At 37.8% G+C, this 15,875-nt stretch overlaps 1 protein-coding gene and 1 pseudogene across 2 annotated transcripts; both read right to left on the reverse strand.

The window, feature by feature from the left end:
• Positions 1-566: 566 nt before the first annotated feature.
• Positions 567-5,427, reverse strand: LOC143618515 (uncharacterized; annotated as a pseudogene). The gene is made up of 8 exons (XR_013151022.1): positions 5,420-5,427; positions 4,390-4,459; positions 3,627-3,693; positions 3,414-3,514; positions 2,183-2,227; positions 1,792-2,091; positions 824-926; positions 567-662 (listed from the first exon to the last, which is right to left on the reverse strand). The product of XR_013151022.1 is annotated as an uncharacterized LOC143618515 (transcript).
• A 111-nt stretch (positions 5,428-5,538) lies between these two features.
• On the reverse strand, positions 5,539-7,990 carry LOC143618516 (adenosylhomocysteinase 1). Its single transcript, XM_077090707.1, has 2 exons — positions 7,200-7,990; positions 5,539-6,364 (listed from the first exon to the last, which is right to left on the reverse strand). The coding sequence occupies exons 1-2, from the start codon at positions 7,908-7,910 to the stop codon at positions 5,618-5,620; spliced, it is 1,458 nt and encodes a 485-aa protein (XP_076946822.1). The 5' UTR covers positions 7,911-7,990; the 3' UTR covers positions 5,539-5,617.
• Between the last annotated feature and the right edge of the window lie 7,885 nt (positions 7,991-15,875).

Raw genomic sequence — 15,875 nt, forward strand, 5'->3', positions numbered from 1 at the left:
AATCGAATTCATCTAAACTCGCAATCACACTGCATGATTTGATAAGTTGTACAACTGTTAATAACATCAATCCAGCGCAACGTGCGGGAATCTACCTAGTTTTGTATATATCTACTCGCCAGCTGAGATCAAACTTAGGCGGCTCAACTCGACTTGCTTAGACCTCTAAAGTGATTAGTCAAACTTTTCTGTTTATCAGCAAACTAGTCATACTTTTTAAAATCAAGATTATTTTTCTTTTTAGCAGCAAATTTGTAATGTCATTTAGGGTTACACTTGCAAGGTTTTGAATCAACTAACTTTTACAAGAGCAAACAGGCTACACTTGCAAGGATTTATTTGAATCAACTAACTTTTATAAGAGCCACCAGGTAATGGGTAATCAAGATCCAAATGCTCCATTTGATTCAAGTAGTTTTTCTAATAGGGTAAATTGGTCATTTCACATGCAAAACCGGGATGATATCCAGACCATAAAGAACTACAACCAAGTAGAAAAACATGAAAATAAATTATTTAATTAGTGTGAAAAGAAATCCGGGAAAAAAATACAATACACATTCAATGATGTTACAAACTTCACTTAAATTGTAGCTTCCATACTTCACGAACATTAGAGGATCCACCCCCCACCTCAGCAATGAGGCTAGCCACCATAACACCTGCAGAACATAAAGACGAGCATTTCACAAAAGTGCCATTATAAAATAGCGTCAAAACAGTTAAGTTTTTAGATTCATACGTTGATACATCTTTCTCATACCGACTCAATGTGGTACAAGTAATAAAGCAAAAGATACAACAGATTGAAAGATGAGCTCACCGTCTTTCTCAACCAATGATATGAAACGTCTGGATCCCCCTCCAACCCCGAAATAATACTTTTTGGCTGCCATGTAAACAACTCCATCAGGACGACTCATACACTACAAATAAGTAAACACGTCAGTTTCTTCAATAAAAAGATGCAACAACAACAATAATAATAATAATACACAATAAAATAGAGGTGGCAATTTTGACCAGACATAATGTCAGTTATAAATGGGATTATTAATGTTTTTTTCAAAAAGCTTGCGGCTCACTCAAAGTTTGCATGCAAAAAACTCATTTGTAAACGAGTCGTGCTGAGCCGGCTCAATTCATAACGGGCCGAGCTGAACCGGCTAGGTTTAGAAATGAGGCGAGCCCCTTCGCTCGCTCGATTGGCTTGTTTAACTTACACCCCAAAATCTAATATATACACAATAACAATAACATATAAAAATATTTAAAAAATAAAAATAATACATATAATATTATGAATCTGCCTCTCAATCTTTAAAGTTCTTTGTTAAAAGAAAACAAAATTAATGCATATAATTTTATAAATTTTTGTAGATTATAAATCAATGTGTACAAAAAAATAATAAAAAATTTTAGAAGTAAATAAAAATTAACAAGCCAGGCTCAAGTGCAACTTTTCAGCTTGTTAAAATAAACGAACAAAGCCATGCCAGCTATTTTAAGGTCAAGCACGAGCCCAAGCCCAACTTGACTTGCCTCATTTACATCCCTAGCTAAAATAGATATTTGCTGCAATTTTCCAAAAAGTGCATTATTTACGCATAAAACATACTACATCGCTTTAAAAGAACAAGATTATTTTTGAAATAATATACTTTTCGCAATCATATTTAATGAAAATTGGACAAAAAGTGTTCCAAGTCAACCTGACCCATTTTGACTTGTTACCCAACCTGACCCGTTTTGACTCGTTACTCTATAACTTTTTAAGAAACCATGAGGCACCTTTTTTATAAGTTCATAAAGGGCAGGAAGAGTAGAAACTGAGTAAACTGTTTCAGCCATGAGAATAATATCATATCCAGTAGATTCACTCGACCCCGAGCTACATTTTGAGCCCCGGTCATCGGTTTGTAAATTAGGTAAAATTTGATGTACTTCACTCCAATCACCAGCAAAGAATCGGACTTCTGAATCAGCACCCGGTGATTGAGATTATACAGGAAGGTTAGCGACAACATTGGGAATCGTGAGACACTGTAACACCTCGGAATTGAAATCTTGAAAATGTACAGCAGACGCGCCCTGTGATACAGAAAATATTCATCTTATGGCCTAAAGAAAATCAGTTGTTAAAGAACAAAAGAAATATAACATAACAAATATAAATGCTTACTTGCAGACAAGAATATATTCCGGGAAGCCCGTGCCCACAACCAAGCTGAAGATGACTAAATGTAGTTAGACAGCATTAAAATGACTCAAGAACAAGCATATGAATAGCTTATAGTACCAAGTACTAGACCTGGCAATCTTGACCCGTGTATTTTAAGTTCAGGTAAATTTGGATATTATATATAAAGATATCGGTTGTTTTGGGTTAAGTAGTATGCTTAGGGGGTCAGAATGTCAGTATTTTAACATTTCTTGGGTTACTTTTGCTTCGAATTTCAGTATTGATGACTTGATTTGATATTTGAATGTCTAAATTTTGTTCAGGGTTTGTGAGTATTCTGGAAATTAGCTAGATTCAACTAACATGAACAAGATTATACCAAATTTAATATCCACTTGTGTAATTTGTGTGTTACCCTCGACTTTTGCATCAAACTAGGGATGCAAATAAAAGGTTTAGTTGAAAGTGCAATCATGAAAGTAGAGATAATGTTGTTATTAGTACAACGTGCTGTATTGACTGTTTGGTGAGGTTTTTAGATGCATCTTTTCGATTATTGTTTGTTTCTTAGCGATTGTGTTATAATCGTGTTTTACTTATTTGATTATAAATTGATGCTTGCAGCAAGTCAAATAATGGCTCAGGCATTTTGGTTTCTTGAATTGAACATTTATTTTCTTAATAGATTTTGTAAAGTTTCAAGCTTTTCGGTTTCTTGAATGTCCAGTTCTGAGTAATGATATTTCGTGTATTTGTATGAATATATAATCGATTTGGTAAACATGGAAATAATTCAGTTCATTACAAGAGCTTACAAAACAATGGTTATTTTATGGGGGGGTTTTTTTCAATGAAGACGTAATCAAATTCGAGAACTAATTTTGTTATAAATATGAACTTTACTACTTTAGTCTGCTTTAGTTTACTTACATTGCAAGTAACAAGCTTGTTAACTTTTTATTCTAATATCCAGTTATACTTTCAAAGATAACCAACCTTTTCCCATCTCAGTACATGGTTGGTTTGAAGTTTTTTAAATCGGTCCATTCTGACCGAAACCATATTGACCAATTTTTAAAACGGTCTGTCCTGACCCAACCCGTTCTAACCGAAAGCAAAATATGCATTTTTTTAAACGGCATCTGCTGACCTGAACCCATCCTGACCCGTTATCCCGCCCGACCCATCTTGTCATGTATGATACATAGTAAAGATTTAGAATCCCACCAACCTCTAGTACTTTCTTGCCTACTAATGATAAGTTGTTGGATTCGAGTTCAGAGCGAAGAGTCTTGACCAGATCCAGTGAACCTTCCCAAAGCTTTAGGCCACCTAGCCCACACAACGACAGACCCATAATCACAATAACACAAACAGTTAACATTCTTGATCAACCATTTAAGACAGTTATGATAAGGAAAGAAAAGAAGCGACATTGACAAACCTTCGTATTTTCCTGGTACTAAATCTGAATTTGACAATGCAAAAACATCTTGAGTACTAACTCGTCCCTGCAAGAAACGAGTACTTCATGTTAATCACTACGCAAGTATAGTTACATATCTTTAGTAATTAGTATTGTGAGGATAGATAAACAAACACCATTGACATATTATCTAGACATAGATGTAAGAAAGCCAAGCCAGCTCGTGAGCTACTCAAGATCGGCTTGTCACATATGAAGCTCGAGCCGGCTCGTGAGCCTAAACGAGCAAATTACTTATATAATTTTTATTTAATATACTAAGTATATATTTATATATGTATATTTATTATATATAAACTTATAATAAAATAACTAAATAATTTATATTATGTTATATACCTATATATAAAGATTATAATATAAAAATATATAAAATGAATTAATATAACTTAATAAATAATAAAAGAGCCCGAGCTCAAGCTTGAAAAAGCAACTTACGAGCCAAGCTCGGAATATAAAAAGAGCCAGGCTTGGGCAAGGGCTCAGCTCGGCGTATTTACAGCCCTATCCAAACACCATTAAGATGGAAAAAATGGCAGTACGGGCCAAACGATACGGCTAATATGACCGTTTTTCACCCTATGAGGTTTAAGTAGCAAATGTTGGTTACAGGGCCATGTGACTACGCAGTGGGGCAATTTAAGTGTTGGGACTTTTGAGCCCTCAAAACTATTAAACCTAATGATAAAAAAGCTATGAAATCAGGGAGTGAGTTAATAACCTTGAGAAGAGTAAGCCCGTCATCGAGATGGAGAGTATCGAAGGTGGGTTTAAGAGAAGAAGAAGGGATGCTAAGAGAAATTAAGAATAGAGTTTGAAAATAACATAAAAGTGTTCTTGATTTCATCTGATATAATCAAAGTTAGAATCAAGTATACTATATAAGGTGTTTAGAAACCATTAAGTGTGATTCAACTGTTTAGGGGGTGTTTGGGATTCCTTATTTTACCTCCTTATATCTTATTTAAGGCATAAGGTATAAGTTACAATGTTGTAACTTATACCTTATACACTCACAAAACCCAAATTTCCCAAACACCTTATAACTTATAACACATAAGTTATAAGCTATAAGGAGCAAAAATAAGGAATCCCAAACAGCCCCTTAAACCAAAGCAATTTGGTGGTTTGAAATATATATACCAGTTTGGTTCTAATGATTTGATGTTTACGGCTTGTTTGACAGTTTGGATTTGGAATGTGAAAGTGTGGAACCAGTTAAGGGTGTTTAACAAATCGGATTTTTTCGGATTTCAAAATTTATAACTCAATTTGAAATCCGAACCGATTCAGGTTGAAGATACTCTTAACCGATTCGAATTCAGTTTGGATCGGATTTGGATAAATCCGCATATGTGAATTTAATCGAATAACAACTTTTCCTGATTTTGTATTCTTGTTTTTTACCAACTTTTGTTTCATGATACTTAATAATTTAAAATCAAACATACAAAACATGAAAAGACAAATTAGTCTGAAATGCAATTCAAATTTTAGACTTTTAAACAAGTCTAAATAACTCCAGCATAATTCATGAAATTCACTATAGTTCATGAAAATTAAGTCTTTGTATTTCAATAAGCGTCTCCGTTATGAAGAGAATTGATTTTGTCCACTCAAGTACTAAAATCTGATGAGATAGAGGTGTGCATGGTTCGGTTCGGTTATTAGCCTGAACCGAATTATATAAATAATGTTCAATTCAAAGACATCCACCTTATTGTCATCCCTACCATATATATGCTACATACATTGTCATTTTCACATTTATAACATGAAATCATGGATCTCAATGTTCATTTTAGGTGATTCAACAGAAATATAAAATTTGTATTAATAATATGAAGAATAGGTGTAAAAACACTCATATCATCATCATAGATGTAACCCTCTCAACAATCAAACATGCATATTACAAAGAAAACAACCACACAACCTTCTTTGACCAATCAATACCTATAGTGAGCAGGCTTGTATGGACCCTCAACAGGCACACTAATATAATCAGCCTGGTCCTTAGTAAGCTTAGTAAGCCTGGCTCCAAGCTTCCCAAGATGCAATGCAGCCACTTTCTCATCAAGATGCTTAGGCAACACATACACCTCATTCTTATACTTACCTTTCCCCTTCTCGTTCCACAGCTCGAGCTGCGCGATCACTTGGTTAGTAAACGAGCACGACATCACAAAGCTCGGGTGCCCTGTTGCACACCCTAAGTTCATGAGCCGGCCCTCGGCTAACACAATGACTCCACTCTTGGTCTCTGGAAACACCCATCGGTCGGTTTGTGGCTTGATGGTGATCCTCTTCACACCGGGGTATGTTTCAAGACCGAGCATGTCAATTTCATTGTCGAAGTGACCGATGTTACAAATGATGGCATTGTTCTTCATTTTCTTCATGTGGTCAACCATGATGATATCCTTGTTACCGGTGGTGGTTACGAAGATATCGGCTTCGGACACTACATCTTCTAGGGTCAGGACTTGGAGGCCTTCCATGAGAGCTTGAAGGGCGCAAATGGGGTCGATTTCTGTAACGATGACACGAGCACCGGCCTGTTTCATTGCGGCTGCGCAGCCCTTTCCTACGTCTCCATAACCGCAGACCACGGCTACCTTTCCAGCGATCATGACGTCGGTGGCTCTCATTAGACCGTCGGGGAGCGAGTGACGGCATCCGTACAAGTTGTCAAACTGCCAGGCAAATGAAACTGATCAAGATCTAAGTGAAATTTAACAGTTTAACCTATCTAGCAAGCATTAATACACAAATGGTAAGATTTATAGATTTCTAAAGCTCGAATGGGCTCTTAAGTTTGCCGGTCTAAAAGTTATGGTCGGTTCAAATCTTTGTAAATGCAAGGTTAGGATTTAGGAATATCTTAGGTGAAAATGTTGTTAAATTTTATTCTTTATCATCTATTAATTATAGATACTTGTACTTATATTTTTTTATAATCAAATATAGCTTTATATATTAAATAAAGTATATTATTTAGTTAAAAGTTAATCGTTTGAGTATATAACTATCATTTAAAAAAAAATCATACAAAATATAGCCTCGTTTACCCTCACGAACCAGCTCAAGCTTGCATAACCCGGCTTGATTTGAGCTTTTAGCGAGCCCAAACTCGACAATACTCAAGCACGGCTATTGAGCAATATTTCAAGTTTGAGTTTAACTCGTTAACTATTTATTAATGAACTTATAATATTCATATTTATAATTACTTTTTATATTTGCGCTTTGATATAACTTTACATATACAATAACACACATCATTTAGTTAATTTTATCACAATTTAATATGTACCAATAAAAAATTTTATATTAGTACATACTAATAATACTAAACAGATTATGTAAATAATAGACTCGTTTAAGCTTGAATTTGAGCTCAAACGAAATTAAGCTCAGACTTACACATATTTATCAAACGAGCTCGGCTCGATTTAAGTTTGTAACAAGTCAATTTCTAATAAATGACAAACAATCTGTCCTATTTATTGGCTAGTTTAGTAAACATACCTTGCTCTTAGTGACAGAGTCATTGACATTAATAGCAGGAAACAACAATGTACCATTGGCCTGCATCTGATACAACCTCTTTACACCAGTAGTAGTCTCTTCCGAAACACCAACCAATCTCTCCTTCATCTTATGATACTTCTTCGGATCAACCGACAACCCCTCCTTGATAATCGACAACACGATTTGAAACTCCGCATTATCCGTCGAACTGGGATCGGGCAGCTTCCCGGTCTTGGCAAACTCCTCCTCGGCCTTGACCCCTTCGTGAATCAACAAAGTCGCATCGCCACCATCGTCCACGATCAGGTCCGGTCCACCGCCCGGGCCCCAGTCGAGGGCCCGCTCGGTGCACCACCAGTACTCCTGCAACGTTTCCCCCTTCCACGCGAACACCGCGGCAGAGTCACGGGCAATGGCTGCTGCCGCGTGGTCCTGCGTGGAGAAAATGTTGCAGGAGCACCAGCGGACCTCTGCGCCCAAGGCGGTCAGGGTCTCGATGAGGACCCCGGTCTGGATGGTCATGTGGAGGGAGCCGGTGATTTTGGCTCCCTTGAATGGCTGGGCAGGACCGAATTCGGTCCTGCAGGACATTAGTCCTGGCATTTCGACTTCGGCCAGCTCGAGCTCGAGGCGGCCAAAGTCGGCTAAGGACATGTCCTTCACTTTGTATTCACGGCCGGTGGAGGTTTTCTCGACGGTGAGGCTCATGGTTGGGATGTTGTTATGAGATCCGATCTGAGAGAATAATAATAATCAAAGAATGGATCGGGTGTTTGACGAGATTGATTGTGTGCAATGGTGGGGTATATATAGGTTTCAAATTGAATGAATCAATGGTCAGGATTTAAGGATTGGATCAATGGTTGGTGGATCTGGAAATGGACTATTATTATTTTATTTATAAAATATGTTTTTCTTTTGTATGTTTAATGTTCATGGGTTCGTAGTTGTGTACTTATGTTTGTCCAATTTTTATTTTTAATTAAAAGAGTGAGGTTTTTGAGTGGTTGGCATGTGATTGTAGCCGTTGGATCTTTAGATTGGGTTCTGTGTCGGTAACGTGAGGACACCGCTGCCAGCGGACGCACCAAACATGTAATTAATACAAGATCGAAAGAATTAAGTTTCGAGTTTCCAATTAGGTTTTTTCAAAATATCATGTGGGTATACCCGACGCAAAACCCGTCAGGTGACAAAATACAACTAATTGCTTGCAAATATGATTATCATATAAGTAAAATGTCTCAAATAGTTGTCATCAACAAGTTCGAACAAATAATATATTTAAAATATTTAGAGTTAATAAATAAGAAAAATTATGTCGGATACATCGGGTATATAATCGGGTAAATGCATTGGGTCGAATTATTTAGAGTATAGAAAAAGTTATGCCGGGTACATCGGGTATATAATCGGCCAAACGCGTCAATATTATCGGGTAATTGGGTTGGGTAATCGGGTATATTACAAATCTCAAACTCAGGAAAATTTTCAAAACTATTCCCAAACTCATCCTAAACCCTAATAGGTCGGGTATTACCTGTCCAAATTATGTCGGGTTTCAGATTTTCCCATCGGGTTCGAGTTTCATTGTCTTTTCTATAACTACCCTCAATACTTGAGTGAGTTTTTTGAGACATGATGTCGACTGTCTATGCTTATTTTGATGCTCTAAACGTGACTCACCCAAGAACACCATCAAGGAGTAAATGCCCTGTGAGGGAACCCCCCCCCCCCACCCCCCGAGTCAGGTTTTGAAGCTGATACCTTAGAGATCTCTAGCCTTAATCGTCACCTCGTGCTATTGAACCAAAAGATCAGTTTCCGTTTATAACCAAATCGATTTTAGAAAATATAATGGTATATTTAAAAAAATAGTATTTACGTTAAGACAGAAGACAAACGAACAACAAATTGCACCACTACCTCTTTTAAAAGTTGTTTTTCAGTTTGAAATTCGAATTATTTTAGCATCCTTGTATTAGAAAGGCAGGGAAAGTCTCAATAAGTTGATTGAAACAATTAATAGATGAACCTAAGGCATCAATCTTTTCATTAAAACATATGAGGGGTGAGCATTTGTTTGAATGACAAGTAATCAATACAGTAAAAGAAATGAAAAAAAGAACCTAGATCATTTGTACTAATTCATGATCTAATTGTATGAATTTAGAAGTGGCAATGTGAGTGGGTTGGGTTGGGTTGGATTTGGGTGATGGGGGTCAGGATGGGTGTGGGGTTAGGATGAATTTTTAAAATAGAAGGTTATGATGGATATGGGTCAAGATGGGTAAAGTTAACCCATCTTGACCCAAGTTAAGGTTGACATACAAATAGTTTTAAAAACCCCTCAAAAAATATTTAAAAAAACTATTAAAAAAATAATAACTCAAAATATAAATAAAAAATGCAAAAAGCAAAATAACTAAAATTTTCCCCCCGTCATCCGCGTTCATTAAAAAAACTCTTTTTGTACCGGTTCAGGTTCGAGTTTATTGGGGGGTTTTTTCGGTTCGGTTTTGTTTTTTTTTTCCATTTCGGTCGGTTTCGGTATTTGCTCGGTTTCAATGATTTCGATTTCTCAGTTTTTTCGCTTTCAGTTTTGTTTTAGTCAGTTTTTTCGGTTTCATTTCGTTTTTTTTTGTTTCGTTTCGATTCATTTTGTTTTATTTTAGTTGGTTACGTTTCAGTTTTTTTGTTTCGTTTTGGTAAGCTTTTTGATTGCATTTTGCTTTTCTTTGTTTCGTTTTGGTCAGTTTTTCGGTGTCATATCGGTTTTTTGTATCGTTTTGGTCGTTTTTCTATTTCGGTTTCGTTTCGTTTCAGTTTTTTTGTTTCGTTTTAGTCTGTCCGGTGTTTTTGAGTCGTTTTGATCCAGTTTTTAAATTGCATTTAGTTTTTTTATGTTTCCTTTTGGTCAGTTTTTCAGTTTCAATTCAGTTTTTTTGTTTCATTTTAGTCGTTTTTCTAATTCAGTCCGTTTCGTTTCGGTCGTTTTTCTATTTCAGTTCAGTTTCGTTTTGTTTTTTTGTTTCGTTTTGGTCGGTTCAGTGTTTTTGTTTTGGTCAGTTTTTCAGTTGCATTTCGCTTTTTTTTTGTTTCATTTTGGTCGTTTTTCTATTCCGGTTCAGAGATCATGTGTCGTATATTTTTTTCGTGAACCTTGAGTTGTCTCGAAGCGTAAGCGATAACCTTGCCTCGTTGCATGAGAACGCAACCAAGACCTTGGTTAGAAGTGTCGCATAAAACGATAAAATCTTCATTTCCTTCCGGAAGAGCAAGGATAGGAGCATTGCAAAGCATGTCCTTAAGAGTTTCAAAGGCTTCTTCTTGCTTTGACCCCCACACAAAGGTTTTACCTTTGTGTGTTAAAGCGGTGAGGGGCAATGCGATCTTGGAAAAATTATGAATGAAACGACGGTAATAACCCACCAAACCGAGAAAAGAACGAACTTCGGTGGGAGTCGTAGGCGGCTTCCAATTCTTAACAGCTTCGATCTTTGCAGGATCAACATGAATACCCTTTTCGTTAACAATATGGCCCAAAAACTGAACTTCTTTCAACCAAAACTCGCACTTAGAAAACTTGGCATACAATTGCTCCTTTCGAAGCAGATCAAGAATGGTATGGAGATGATTCTTGTGGTCGCTCTCGGATTTCGAATAGATCAAAATGTCATCGATGAAAACAATAACGAACTTGTCCAAATAAGGTTTACAAACACGGTTCATGAGGTCCATAAACACCGCGGGTGCGTTTGTCAACCCAAAAGGCATAACACGGAACTCGTAATGACCATAACGAGTATGAAAGGCGGTCTTGGGGATGTCATCTTCACTAACTCGGAGTTGATGATAACCCGAACGAAGATCGATCTTCGAGAAGCATGCGGCTCCTTGAAGTTGATCGAAGAGATCGTCGATACGAGGAAATGAATAATGATTCTTAACGGTAAGCTTGTTGAGTTCACGGTAGTCAATGCACATGCGGAATGAACCATCCTTCTTCTTGACAAATAGCACGGGTGCGCCCCAAGGAGAAGAACTCGGGCGAATAATACCCTTGTCCGAAAGTTCTTGGAGTTGGCTCGAGATTTCTTGCATCTCGGAGGGTGCAAGACGGTAAGGGGCTTTAGCTACGGGGTTAGCTCCGGGTATAAGATCAATTCGGAATTCGACTTGGCGAACCGGAGGAAGACCAGTGACATCATCAGGAAAAACATCGGGAAAATCGCGTACAACCGGGATATCGGATAATTTCTTCTCTTTCCGCTCTTTTTCCACCACGAGAGCTAGGAAGGCGACACATTTCTTGCGAAAATAACGTTGGGCTTGAAAACACGACATGAGGTTAAGCTTAGACGTTGGAGTATCACCGAAAACCTTAAGAATACGACCGTTTTTGAGAGGTATACGAATGAACTTGTCGAAGCAAACAACTTCCGCACGATTAAGAGTTAACCAATCCATCCCAACAATTACATCGAAACTACCCATTTGCATCGGAATGAGGTCAATTAGAAACTCGACTTTATTAAGAACTATGACGCAATCCCTAACTACTGAGTCAATCATAATAGAATTTCCGTCGGCTATTTTTACGGTAAAAGGTCTAGACAACTTATCCCGAGGCTTATCAATAATATACGCAAAATCCAAAGATATAAAACTCTTATCGGCACCCGTATCAAACAAAACCGAAGCATGATGATTATTAATGAGAAACGTACCATTCACCACATCGCTAGAACTCTAAGCTTGATTCACATTCATCATAAACGCACGACCATTGGACCATTGAGGGGTTTGAGCAACTTGGTTTAAAGGAGGAGCTAGAATTGCAAGAGCTTGAGTTGATGCTGATTGAGGAGTCATGAGCTGAGGCACAGGAGGTGCATGGGTTTGGGGTGTATAGGCTTGAGGTTGGTAAGTTTGCACTTGGTAGGCTTGAGCAATGTAGTACGGTGCATGGTATACTTGGGCTTGCGGTGGATGGGTAACATAAGGAGGTGCAGGCATGACATGGGCTTGGTTAGCATGGGTGAGTAATGGGCAGGCATTACGGAAATGATTAGGGTCTCCGCAGTGGTAACAAGCTCGGGTATTAGGAACACCGGGCTGTGCGGGGTTAGCAGCAGGTCTAGCAGTAGGGGGTGCAGACCGGGTTTGGACAACTTGAGAACCAGGTGGTGCACGGCAAGTATTGGAAAGGTGGCCGTAACGGTTGCATTGAGTGCATAACCGGCAACGAGATTGACCCGATTGATGGCGGTTACACCTGGCACAAAGGGGATATGGGCCAAAGTAAGCTTTCTTGTTTGGGGCATTAGGGTCATTTGGGGCTTGGTTGTTGGATTGGTTGACGGAGTAGTTTTGGTAGTTGGGCTTACGTTTTTGGTGGTTCTTGTTGAAGCGGTTGTTGTTGTTGGAGGGTTTGGCCTCAGCTTTGGCATCGGTAGAGGAGTCGGTCTTTGTCTTGTCAGGGGGCTTGGAATCCTTGCGGGACAAGCCTCCATCCTGAACGTGACTATCAGTGAGGGAGGCAGCTAGGTCCATTGCCTCACCGATGGTCAATGGGTTACGACTCATTACGGCATCCCAGAAAACGAGCGGGAGACCGGGAATGTATTTCTGAATTCTGCGGGTCTCAGGGGTTACCAGATGTGGCACAATACGGCTCAGTTCGCGAAATCGGCTAGAATAAGTGGAGTTATCGCCCCCGATTTGCTTAAGATCCCAAAACTCCGCTTCCAACCTCTGTAGTTCATGTTATGGGCAAAATTCCTTTTTCATCGCCTCCTCTAGTTCCTCCCAAGGCATAGCTACGACCAAATCCGACCCTTGGTCGTTCTTCAAGGCATTCCACCATACAACAGCTTGATCCTTAAAGCAGCTTGAAGCAAATTTGGTCCGTTTGACATCCGGACATTCACAGTGGAAAAATATGTTCTCCATTTCTTCAAACCATTGGAGCAAGATGGTGGCATTTTCCTCACCATGATAAGATGGAGGTGTGGTACTCAAGAAATTACGGAAATCATAGTTGTTGGGGGCGTCCGAGGTGGCCAAACCATCAGAGTTGAGGTTCTGGATTTGAGTGACAAGTTCAGGCATTGCAGCAGTTAACTCTCTCGTGATTCTAGTAGCCAGGTGGCGGTCACGTGAGCCAGATGAACGTTGACGACGACGGTGATCTCTGAGTGACGACATTCTACGGGAAAATAAGAGTAAAGGTTTATGAGTTGGGGGATCATATGTGTAAATATTCATGAGGAAAGCAAAGTTAGTTGAAAACATTAAGTTTCTGTTAGGTTAGTTTCACAAAAATATAACGAAATGCATCTAGGGACGTTGGCCTCCCATGAGCTTTCCATGGCAATTTGAATGGCCCAACAATAATTAACGAATAAACATTTGAGTTGGACAGCCCATGAGCGTTACATGGCAATTTGATTGTCCCAACTAATTAACGAATTATCAATGCAATATAGTTTTTCGGCCCGATGAGCGTCTTTGACCGACCAAACTAAATAACGAACTAACGAAATAAAATATGGGTAGTCGGAGTATCCGACAAAATACGAAACAAGTTAATAGATGGATAGTCGGGATTCCCGACTAACCACTTGAAATAATGTAAAAACCATAATCGGAAGGTTACCGAATTTAAGCCACGAAATCACAGTGAATTCGATTTAAAAATGTATATAGGAGTGCAACCACTAGTGTGGTTACGGTTGATTGCTTAGGGTTTCGGTCACATGGCATTTATGGGTCTCGCTCGGGTCCATAGGGTTGAGTACCGTGGTCAGGTTATCACCCAGGTAAGGATTAGCGTCTTACCTTTGGTTTTTGGAACCGTTTTGCCAGTGCCCAACTCACAATTTCTCACCCCTTTTCATATGATAAGGACATGCCACATAACCTAGCCCTAAGGAGAACGAATGAAAACAACAGGTGGGAATTCTTAAGGAATTTCCCGCAATTAAAAAGCAATCTAATATTGATTTTTAAATTTAAATAAAATTTTAAGTTTTGAGGCGTAGCCTCGGAGCAGTGCGTGTGTGTATGAAAATAATATAATAAGAAAACTTAGCAACTAAGGGAAAGCAGTAACAATCAAATAGAACGCGTAAGGTAAACAGATAAGCACGTATAGGGCTCCTAAACATGTGTCTAAGGCAATCTCTAAAGACCTATCTTAAACCATCGGCTCTGATACCAATCTGTCACACCCCAACCTACGGCGGAAATGCCGGGGCGGACTGATTGTCACAGCTCGCAAGGTTACTATCATGCAATTATATAAAATTCAAATATCTATTTATTTCATTCAAATAACACCATTATTCATTATAAAAGGAATCCAAAACAAACAAAACATCCAATAATTCAAATGAACATTTAAAGTCTCGAAATAAACTCTTATAACATAAGTCCTTAAACAAATCTTCTAAATCCACACTTCACATCAAACGGTAACTTGCATATACGTGAAAATAATATATTTTGTCAACACGAGGTTGAGTGAGCAACACACCAGTTCAGTTTACATATATAATAAAATACGTAGCTGCAACACGTCAAATGAGATTAACAAATCAACCAATGAGCAAATAAAATGAGATGTCGAAAAGCACAAAGCTAAATCGACTAGCGTATGATCATACTATTTTCTGAGATTATGCTGGACCTCTCCGAATGCGGTTCACATTGAGCACATAAACATATAGCAAGTATGGCATGAGATTAGTTAACACATAAAACAAACGATTGCAGTTTTGTGTATAGATAAAGTGTGAAAATATAATAAGTTACGCATATGTCCCCAAAATATGATAAAACGAGTAAAAAGGGAGAATGTGGTACTCACCTCAAAGATGGACGAAGATGATTAAGATAGCGAGAATGAGATAAAGAGGATCACGCTGCGAACGTTAAAGCCTAAGAGAGTAAATTATGTGATTAAAATAAGGGTCTTAATTACGACGCTAGTTAAACGATAACCAATATTATATTTATTTAGGGATTTAATATTTAAACTATTACTTTGATTTAAGAAAATATAAAATACTATTTTTAGTTTTATAACTTAATTACTTGATTTATATTTAATAAAACGTTAGTTTTTAAGTAAAAATCTTCTTTATATATTTATGTATCTTTATATAAGAAAAACGTATCTTTATTTATATCTATACATATATATGAATATATATATATATATGCATGAAAACGAGTCTTAGAAAATATACGTGAACGAAAACGAATATTAAAATGTCGGTTTTTAGTTAAACAACTTTGTTTAATCATTATTATTATTAAGCACATTAGTTAATAAATAATAACAAAAACCTTTAAAAAAATAAAGAAAAACGGGTTGAGGGGGATTTGAACCGGCGACCTGAGCTTGATACACACACGGCCCAACCATACGAGCTGCGAATTCTGATTGTTTATAACTCAGTTCGTTTAATTTTAACCAAGATCCGATTTTCGCCCCCATTAACCAAGAACCCTAGAATCTCAATTAACCCCAATACGTTTATTAATAATCAAATTATGTTTAGGGGTAATGATCCCCATGAAATCGCGTTTTCCAACATGTATTTAATTACCTCAAATGATGAGCAGACGAGGGAAACGACGCAAGAAGCAGAGCCGGTGGTTAGG

Source organism: Bidens hawaiensis, unplaced genomic scaffold (assembly GCF_021521415.1).
Source record: "Bidens hawaiensis isolate Kalapana, Puna unplaced genomic scaffold, B.hawaiensis_p1.1 tig00082806_1, whole genome shotgun sequence".
In the NCBI taxonomy this organism is placed as follows: domain Eukaryota; kingdom Viridiplantae; phylum Streptophyta; class Magnoliopsida; order Asterales; family Asteraceae; genus Bidens; species Bidens hawaiensis.

Coding starts and splice junctions, on each gene's coding strand:
- LOC143618516 (XM_077090707.1), bottom strand. CDS start 7,910: ATGAGCCTCACCGTCGAGAAAACCTCCACCGGCCGTGAATACAAAGTG. Junction 6,365..7,199: donor ACTCTGTCACTAAGAGCAAG/GTATGTTTACTA, acceptor TTTGCCTGGCAG/TTTGACAACTTGTACGGATG.